Source organism: Nanorana parkeri, unplaced genomic scaffold (assembly GCF_000935625.1).
Source record: "Nanorana parkeri isolate BGI_ZX_2015 unplaced genomic scaffold, ASM93562v1 scaffold243, whole genome shotgun sequence".
Taxonomy (NCBI): domain Eukaryota; kingdom Metazoa; phylum Chordata; class Amphibia; order Anura; family Dicroglossidae; genus Nanorana; species Nanorana parkeri.
In genome coordinates, this window is record NW_017306511.1 from 782,886 (window position 1) to 793,498 (window position 10,613).

General features: G+C 40.7%; 1 protein-coding gene across 1 annotated transcript in view; it reads right to left on the minus strand.

The window, feature by feature from the left end:
* The window catches only part of LACC1 (laccase domain containing 1), a 23,378-nt gene extending 13,634 nt beyond the window's left edge, over positions 1–9,744 (minus strand). The window contains exons 1-2 of the mRNA XM_018556608.1: positions 9,690–9,744; positions 5,213–5,811 (exon numbers count right to left, since the gene is read on the minus strand). Coding sequence (XP_018412110.1) covers positions 5,213–5,804 — 592 coding nt within the window. The 5' untranslated portion in view covers positions 5,805–5,811; positions 9,690–9,744. The remainder of the gene's footprint in view (positions 1–5,212; positions 5,812–9,689) is intronic.
* Between the last annotated feature and the right edge of the window lie 869 nt (positions 9,745–10,613).

Below are 10,613 nucleotides of genomic sequence, written 5' to 3' on the forward strand. Positions count from 1 at the left end.
TATATATATATATATATATATATTAGGGATGCACCAATACCGTTTTTTCGGTATCGAGTATGAGTACCGATTATTTTTTATCAGTACTCGCCGATACCGAGTACCAATATTGGCATCCCAAGGTGGCGTGTGCCCGGCTTCCCAGCCAATCAGGAAGTCATGATTGGTCAGGAAGCCATGCTGCCTCGCAGTTTTGCTAGACAGTGTGAAGCCGTCTTCCTAGCCAATCAGGTAGCCGGGCAGCAGATCATAATGAAGCCAGCTCCATGCGGCACTACCAGTTAGAGGGAATCTCCCTCTGAGTGGCAGTTCCGGTATCGGGGCAAGTATCAGAGCATTTGTTACTCGCCACGAGTACTCGTCCAAATGCTCAGTATCGGAACCGATATCAGTATCGGTATCAGTGCATCCCTATTATATACTGTATATGTACTGTAATATAGTCAGTTTAATCCCAACACTATATTAAAGTATAAAAGACTAAATGCTATAGCATGCTCTTTTGGAGAAGCGTATGTTGCATACAAAAGAGTGGTATAAGCAGTATGCTTTTTTCTCCCCATCTGCTCTTTGAGTTTTCCCTATACACAAGTAATAATTACTAATCTACAGTACACATAGCAGATTTTACAGGAGATATGATGTACTTTGAGAAAAGCTGCTGCTCCTTATATACCAGAGTTGAGAACATATAATTCATCATTTCAACCTGTTCAGCAATTTCTGCGTGCTGTATGTGCACTCTAGGGGCACGCAAGTGTTTGAATGTCATTTGCAGCTGAACAGCACCATCTACTGGACGATTGTATTAATGCAGCTTTCAATTGTGCTGCAACTGTGCTGCTGTATTCAAGGATTTCATTTCAGAACAATAATGTAAAAAATATATACAAAAGAAAAAATTAGATGAAGGAAAAAAGGATGCATATATATAAGAGGAAATAAGGGAATCAATAATGGCGAGGCTGAACCTTAATAATTTAACAAGGGTTTCTGATTTACCATTAGACCTACATATACTCCCTTCAAGAGAAAAATCCACTTGATGCAGGATAGAGCTACTACTAGCACACAGTATTCATTTTGCAATAATCATAAATTGTGATTATTGCAAAATAATTATTGCAAATTGAAATTGTTTGAAAGCACATTCTGCTAACATCACTAAATATAAACAGATAATACGTTACACTACTTTTCTGCAAGGGAAAACAGAAAACTCTCACAAATGATGTTTTGCATCCAACTCCTTTTACATGAGAGCAAAACCTTTTTTCTTAGTTCAGAGCTATCCATGTAGGCCTTTCTGAAGGGGATGAGTGACCACATTCATAGACAGAGCCAGATGTCCACACATCCTTTGGCACCCACAGTAATTCCTCTCTGTGAGATCACCCTTTTATATACTTTTATAATGTTACTGCTCCTAAACTGGCTTGGGATATTGTATAAAAGTCTAAATTAGTTTATTTGAGATGGCTCTATTTCTACTTATGATAGGAAAAACATGTGGCCAATGTATATATCATACAGGAAAACTTACCTGTATAATCTTAGATACACCAACTGTGCCTAATGCTAAATTCAGCCCTGCTTACGGGTAACTACCGTAATTAGGTTTAATCCTGTGCACATTTCTTATTGATTTGGAGGCATGAATACACCATGGACAATATGCTGTCCCCAGAAAAAGTTAGTTTCTTAAATTCCACTGAAGACAAATATAGTGAACTGGATGGAGTACTTTAACTGCAGGGCTCATTTACACCATGTCCAGTGAGCTGCATTTTTCTGCACCCCATCATACATTTTATGGTGTGAGCAAGGCACATAGAAAACAATTGCTCTCTATGTGCCCTGTTCATACCATATATGTGCAAGTGTGTGCAGAAATATGCAGCTCAGCAGACATGGTGTGAACAAGCCCTTTATGTAGCCTATTAATGGACTGCTACAAATGAACACAGATAGGTCAACTGCAAAGTGGACAGAGTCTTGGCTGAACTGGATCTGAATTCCAGGTTATCAAAATTTGCAAATACTATAGACTAGGTTCATCTGCAGAAAGTAACATTTTACTGAATGGACTTTACAGTTTAACTGCAGTCTAGAAAGTAATCTACGAAGCTTCGAAGCTTGTAGTAGTTAGACTGGGCATACACAAGAAGCTTTCAGGCTGAATTAAAAAAAATTAACTGGTTTGTCCCAAATCAATGCTAACAGTGTGGATGGGAGAAACAGAATACCCGAACAGGAGGCTTCCGGTAGTGAAGAACTGGTCATCAAAAACCGGCCTAAATTCACACAGTGTATGGCCAGCTTTAGTCACATTCAATTAGACACAATTTATAATGTTAAATATTTCACTACTCATCAGAACTGAAGAAGTTACTTAGATGAGTAGGTACCATCTTCAACATTATAGAACAAGTCCATATACATGTGGCTATCTACTATAGCTATATTGTGACCTGGATAAATGAGAACCTTCACAGACTAAGGACAAATCCTTTGAGGTGGAACATTTCAAAGATACAACGATGTTGCCGGAAATTACCGTTGTTTCCACTGTTTGTGTGTGATGCTTGGATAGACTAATCACTTTATTTTTCTCTTCAAAGTCTTCACTGAAAATCTGATTCACAATCTGCTGACTTAAACCTGCTTGTCATGCTTATAAATTGCTAATTATTTCCCAAGCAGACAGGTGTTATAGAAATAGGAATTACTCTGTATATGTGAAGCCAAATTGTGGTTATGAAATGATGCAACATATGTTTGATGGTGTTAATAATGTTGGGAAAGAACCTTAGCACTGCCAATTCCTCTGGCTGTGATTCTGGGTATAATTATGGGAAGTGTAATGCAGCTGGGTAAACCTGTTCCTAATGAAGTTACCGTAAGTAAGTGTATTTCCTTATGTCATACCATGACTCGTCAGCCTAGAAGACTTTACTTTGTTTCATTAACTAACTCAGCATGTTAAACCTCCTTCCTGTCCAGGCCATTCTTCAATTTTCACTGCTGTGATACTTTGACTGACAATTACTTGGACAAGCAACACTGTACCCGAATTCATTTTTAATAATTTCTTTGTGATAGATAGAGACCATTCTTTTGGTGGTAATTAATAACTGCTTTTTTTTACTAAATGCAAGGAATATAAAGGAAAAATAAAACATTTAGAAAAAAACCCAAAACGTTTTCCCTTTCTGTTATAAAGCATATCAAATAAAAATGCCAGGACAATACAAAAGCCCCAAAATGACTCTTCTTTGGAAAGTAGACACCCCAAGGTAATCCTATTTTTTTTTTTTCGTATAAAGAAACATGCTGGTATTGAGGTGATTAAGGCGTGCTTAGCCTATAAAAGGTGCCTATTCAAGCCAAGTGCAATTCTTCTGTTATTAATCAAAGAAAGTTCTCAGGAGAATTAAATTGCATTGCATTGATGTGCCCCTGTTCCTTAATGGCTCAAGTGTTTACCTTTTCCTTTTGATTGATGGTTTTTGTTGGTTATCTCTTATTTTGTTATGCATCTCAAAACTAATAAAAATATTTTTTTTGAAATGCATTGCATTGAAATTAAAATATGTACAATGGCTAGATGTCATGAATAAATACAAACCACTTTAAATCCCCCCCATACAATCCCATTATCATGGCTGGTCAGTGACACTTTAAACACCTCTCCAAAAATGAAAATAAAAAACAATCGCTGGTGGCCTGTAACATTTGAAATCCTCCACCCCCATTATTGGTGGTCATTGAGTCATTGACACATTAAACCCTCTCTTTCTCTAAAACAATTTCACAACATTGGTGATCAGTGCCACTTCAAACTACCTTGAATTACAAGCCTTCCGTCTGCTGCAGTCTTTCTTTTCTCACCTTCCATCATACTGTGATCCCCCTTCTTTCTCTTCCTCCATTGTGAGATCAAGAGGAGAGTTTTCAATTGTAGTAGATAGATGTCACCAGCACACCTAAAAAATTTGAAGTCCAAAGTGATAGTTTATTTAAAACGTCATGTCATCAGAATGATGATCTGATGACATGACGTGTGCTGGTGACATCTATATAATAACATTGTTTGGCGGCGCCATCCGCAGTCATTACAAGCACCCCTCCTTTGAATTGGGGATCTCCAATAAGGAGTATGACAAGGCAACACTACTTTTGTTACGGTTCTCAATTGTACACACAAGGAGTGCTTACAATTGTGATTGCTACGAATGGCCATCACAGAGATCACAAGGTACAGAGCCACTCTGATTTACACTGTGGGGTTGATTTACTAACCTTACAAACACACCACGAACATGTATACACCTCTGTAGTGTGTTCCCTCCCAGCATGATCTATGGGTGGAATCTAAACACCTTTGTAGTGTGTACACACCGAGCAGGTGTGTTGTGCAAAGCCTTGCATGAATTCCAAGGTGATGTTGTGTAAATTAGCTCTATGTTATGTTGCTTGCGTTGATGAATGCAGGAATGTAAATGCATGAGCTAACCATTTTTGTCTAAACTGTGAAGCAGCATTATATATGCATCATGTGCATGATTTTTCCATATATGGCATTAGTGGAAATATGCTTTTAGAGACTTTTTGGTTGATAAATACGTTTTGCTGTGTGAAAATCACACGCACCTGGTGTGTGCGTGTGTTTAGGTTAGTAAATCACCCCCTGTGCCTTTTGTTTGTGATCTGCACTGTCTGAAAACAAGGATGTCTATTAATGCGCACTCTAGATTGGCCATTTAACTACAAGGGCCAGTCGAGAAATTATTAATGTAGTTCGATCATCAAGGTCAACAGTTTGCATAGAGTATGGTCTAGGGCAGCAAGGCTGCCAAGGGTGGCCCATAGCTCCACACATATTGCTGACTGAGCCTGTACACAGAGAACAAAGATGCTCGTAGAATATGGTGACAGTTTCACCTTCTCTTTTCGGTGTACTAGTGAGCAGTGGACACCCTGTCAATTTCATTCTCTCTGCCCCTAGCCTTGATGTGTTTCATCTAAGTATGACGTCTGATCCTGTTAGTGTGGTATTATTGAAAGCTGATTTGATGGGTTAGAAGAGGTATAAGACTCTTGGCCTAGGAGGGAAGGAAGTATACATTTGGCATTGGGACTATGCCCACTCATAGAGATTATGCACCTTAATACTACTACTAGATCTCAATATAAATGAGATAATATTTACCTGGAATAAGTTGTGATTTTAGAATTACCAGATCACCTTTCAGAGCAGGCAAGCTTTGAAAATATGTCTGTATGTTCTTCCTTGCAACCACTTGATATTCTTCATCGGAAATACCATTGCTTATTTGTTTGGCATTGCATGGGAATGTAATGCTATCCACCTGACAGTACTTTCCATAACACTCTATCATGAAGTTATAGGCAGGAGTAAACAAATTTTCTAAATAAATATCCATGTGTATCCTTCTTTCCTGCGGCAGGATGACAAGAATCCTAGTTATGTCCAGTTTATCGATTTCTTGCTTGATGGAGTAAAGTATTGCAGCCATGTTGGAGTCCCTTACCACCGTGTATCCATTTTCCAGATTATTAAACTGTGCCTCTGTGAAGTCAGATAATACATCTGCACTACCGTCCTTACAAGCAGGGTCCTGGTAGCACATAAAAAAGGTAAATGGAACATTTGTGTTATATCGTCTTTTGATGATTCCCCAAATGTGGGTAATAACTTTTTGTTTGTCGAGGTCTATGTGACACCCTGAGTCAAAAAGATCTATCAGTACAACCTCTTCATTGCTGCTTTCTTCAACCATTATGGACCTGGAACACAACAGAGATGGTACCATTAACTCTAAAAGTTGTTTTAGTAACAGAATGCAATAAACATAATACCGTTATGTTCTAAGTGTACTAAGTGTTCTGGTGCCTATTGCCTCAAAGCTTCAAATAAGGCAATAGGCATCAATCACCCACAAGAGATTATTTCAGGGATTCTGTTAGCAACATAAGACATATTTAGGAGCCTACCATACAAAGAAACTTTACTGGATGACAAATGTATAAAAGTGCATCCAATTCAAAGTAAAGAATGGCTCTTCATCATCATTTCGGAACGCTTTGGTCTAAACAGGAGCTAACTAGAAATGATAATAGCCATTGCATTAAGGTTTTAAAGGACAGAGTGTAAATAAACCTTGTGCTAAGAAAAATATGGACACTGCCATTGCTGACCATCTTCTGGAAATGCTAACTGCCTCATTGTCTCTGGCCTCAATATTTTCTAAATCATTGACCCAGAACCAACATGCAACAAAGAAAGTGAAAATTTATGTAAGCAAAATCTTTGGGGTCATTGTTTTAGAAAATAGTGAAACCATTGGATCAGTATGGACGGTAGCCAGGAAATTAGAATTTTCAAGTTAGCAATGGCTGCCATATGTCTTCAGTTGGGGGTTCTAGAAATGTATTTAAAGTAGAACTAAAGCCAAAACTTAATTTTTAACTTTGATTAGAGCAAGGGAAGGTCATGACTTTTTTTGCCATTTGTGTCCCATTGGGGAGATTTCCCTTCACTTTGTCTCCAATAGCAACAACAGGAAGTGAGAGGAAATCCCTCCAAGGAGAATATGTCTGTGAAGGCTCTCATTTATCCAGGTCATGGTATATCTGTAAAAAAATAAATCAAGGCAACTGGACTTGCTGTATCTTTTTCTTGAAGTCGTTTCGCTGGTCATCCGACTAGCTTTCTCAATACAAATTTGAAAACGCTAGTCAAATCACCAGTGAAACATCTTCAAGAAAAAATTAAAGCAAGTCTAGTTGCCTTGCTTTATTGTTTACAGATACCTCCAAAGAGAAGGAAATCCCTTGTGGTCAGCAGGGTCATCAGAACTAGAGTCCCCATCTGTTCTGATGACCACCCAAAATTTGTGATTTTCTTTCAGTTTTAGTGATAACAGTAACAAGGACAAATAGAGAGGGTGAATCTCCCTAATGGTGACACAGACAGAAAAACATACATGTCTATGGGATTGCAAAAGCTGCTAAAGCAGTTCACATGCAAGTTACCAGCACCTGCGATGGATTCCAAATGATCTCAGAAGCATCTCAAACTGATGTCAAAAGCATCCTGCATTTGACCATCAAAGCCCATCGACACAGGTCATAAAGTAATAAAGTATTTTAAAAAAGTACATTCATTATTATTATGCACTTCATTGTCAAGCATATAAATTCACACAACCAACTGACTAAGCATAATCAGGAGTGAAGGAACTCAGAGATGAATTAATTACTTTGTCTAGAACTCAGATTGTGCTCTTGCTCGCTGGTGTCTTAGAATCATTATAAACTCCCTGACTCCAGGTCAAGTTACTTTCTTCATTAGCAGACTCCCAGCAATTATGTTCAGCATGCTGGGTTCACATAAAATAATTGCATGCTGTTACTGGATTGGTAAAGCAGGCATTGTGGTTGCTGTACACCCATCTCACTTGTCTTCAGTCAGGTAGACCTAGTGATAGGTGGCACACTGCATTAGAGTGTGAGCACTTTGTTGCTACAGAAAACCACACAACAAGGACCATGCAGGGAATAGATTTCAGTACCATAAGACAAAGCTCATACCTCCTACCTTTCTGAGATGAGAAAGAGGGACACCTCATAGAACAATGTATTTAGGTAATGGACACATCCCGGCCATACCTCCAGTTATACCTTGTTTACATGCAGGGCCGGCGCTGCCGCTAGGCAAACTAGGCAGCTGCTTGTGGCGCACGGCCGCCTAGGGCACAGCTTCTACCAGTGGCAGTGCCAGTGTCAGATTCCAGTGTGAGGCTCCAGTGAGCGGAGTGCCCGAGCGACCCGGGAGAGGCAGGCAGCGGTGCCTGAAGGGATACGGAGCAACTCACGTGGTGCAAAGGGTAGGCAGCACCAACGACTCCGGGGCAGGCAGCAGCAAATTTAAAGCACTAAGGACGGTGTAATTAACCCGCACTGTGTGCAGATCAGCTCAATTATCTAATAATATACAGATGAAATAAGTAAACAGGCACATTCACATGATTGGATAACTGAAGAGACTCTTCACACAATTTTTTGAGAACATTCTAAAATCCTTTAGTAAATCAGCCTCTCTACTCTGATCTCCTAGGAGTTAATAAAGCAGCAATATTTACTTTCATCATTGCTTATAGCATGTCTATGTCTCAATTTTTTGACAATAAAAAATACAATTATACCCAGGCTGGCTGGATCTAATCAGGCACCGTAGAGGGCCGCCCACGGGGGCCTTCCGAGGTCAGCCTTGACGGGCCCCCTGACGGCCGCGGGAAGGGGCCATTTTTAAAGGCAGCAGAGAGGCCCGGGGGGCAATTGCCACCCTGCCCCCCGGCCCAGTCCGCCCCTGACCATGGGCATTGTTGTGCGACGAGGTGTGATGTGGGCGATCCCACTGCCCCCTCCCGCCCCAGAATGCAGGGAGGCTGTAATTATGCGATCCAGTGTGTTCCAGCTACTAACTGTGCTGGAACACACTAGGCTAGGTGTTAACAAGCCCTAAAAGAAACCTACAGTCAAACCTATTTTTTGGCTTTAGTTCTCTTTTGGTCACAGGAGTACATTTACTAAAATCGGGCTACCGCTTGCTATATGCTGACAGCACAGAGTCATGCTGCAGCTGGGAAGGATCTCAACAGCATTGCCAGGATTTAATTGGCTGTCTGATTGACAGCTGGCTCTACCCCTCTAGATCCAGAACCAGCTGTGCCCGCCCCCTCCTCTGCCTTTCGCTTCAGTGAGCTCTGGAGGGATAAAGAAAGTGGAGGGGGGAATCCCTGTGGGGAGGGATGACTGACTGTGACTGCTCTATGTGGAGAAAAGAGACTGTGAGCTGAGCAATCAGCGGTTACACGATCACTGAGCTCTCAGTAAATAGAGCAGATGTGTGACAGCTGCAGTGTCCCACACCAGCACTAAGATTTGGGAACAGCGCAATCTAGTGATTTGGCACTGCTGTGGCCGCAGCTGCAGTGGCTCCCTCCCTCCGCTGCCTCTTTGCCACATGCACACGGCCGGCCAGCCTGCCCGCATCAGATGCAGCTCTGTACTCAGCTCAGAGTATAAAGGTGCCCATACACCTTACGACCATCGCAACACTTTTGTCTTGCGATGGTCGTATGCTTCTTGAAAGGCCGTACGATCTGCCCCCCTTGGATGGGCAGATCGTACTTGCGATCATCAAAAGCCCGCCCCGCTGAGGCTCGACAAAAGACGTGCGACCGTACAGTAGAAACGGTCGCACGTCTTAGTTCACACTGCTCGATTCTCGTACGATCGCGGGATTTTGCCCGATTCTCGTACGAGAATCGAGCAGTGTATGGGCAACTTAAGGCAGGGCAGGACAAATCCCAGGAGCCAGGTATTCAATGCTCCTTTAAAACGACAGCTGCCACTTATCTTTTGAGGTTTTCTCTAGTTGTTGTCAATGGAGCTGGCTCCTGAAATATCCTGCTGGCTGCTGGATTGGACAGACAGGCTACTGAATTCCATATTCATTTGTCCACCCCGAATTAAGGTCTCTGTTTTTAACAAGCATGGTTCATTTGTACTGTTGCATTCAAATAACAGCTGTATTATGAAATATCTCAATTCTTGTGCAACAAGTAAGAACGTGAATGAGTATAAAATAAGTTACTTACTGTTGTTGTACATGCAGATCCTGTTCTTGTCACTGCCAGCTTTCAGCAAATACAGATTTTACTTCCTTTTAAATACAAGTGATTTAAATGACACTCAGCGTACGTAGAAGTTAGTCTCCACCCTCTTCTTTCCCACAAATCTACTGGCTGCCTGAAGCCTGGTTTATAAAGGTGAAGAAGTGCTAGCTCAGACTTTCCCAGGGCTTTCTCATTTGCAAACTTGTGTCTAAAGGCTTCCTTCATTTCCTTCTTTTTCACAAAAAGGGTTGTATATTCTGACTGTATGCTCAAAGAACCACTATGGAAAATCCAAACCGCTTCTGAATGACATTTGTCATTTACTGGTCCGTTTCTAACTGAAGGAGGAAGTTATGCAGAATAAAAATACACAAATAGTGTTACATAAGTATGATTAATATCTTGTACATAGATTGACATAGTAAAGACGATACCATCACCATTGTGTGGTCATACACAACTGATTGTGTCTGGTTTAATGACAATTCACAAATATAAATTAAATAACCTGGATATCCCAGCTTTCAATAGTCACTAGTTACAATTATGGAAGTGTATATTTATACATTGTTGAAAAGATTAAAAGCTGAACTCCGGAAGATGCAAAAGACACAAATTAAAGGGAAATTCCATCTTTTGAAAAAATAAATGCACACATATATGCATTTATTATTATTTTCGCATAGGAGCCAGTAAAGCATTGCAACTGATCAGTGGATTGCAGGTGCAATGTTCTGGATTCTGCAGATTCTTCCTCCCATCCCTATGTGTAGCGAGGTACAGAATTCAGTAACAGGGACAGGAGGAAGTGTTAATGGAAGTGAGGTGACACACTTGTAGTCCATTGACACTTTCTCCTCTGGGGGGTGAGGGGGGGGGGGGGGTGAAATTTAAAACTTTTTCTGT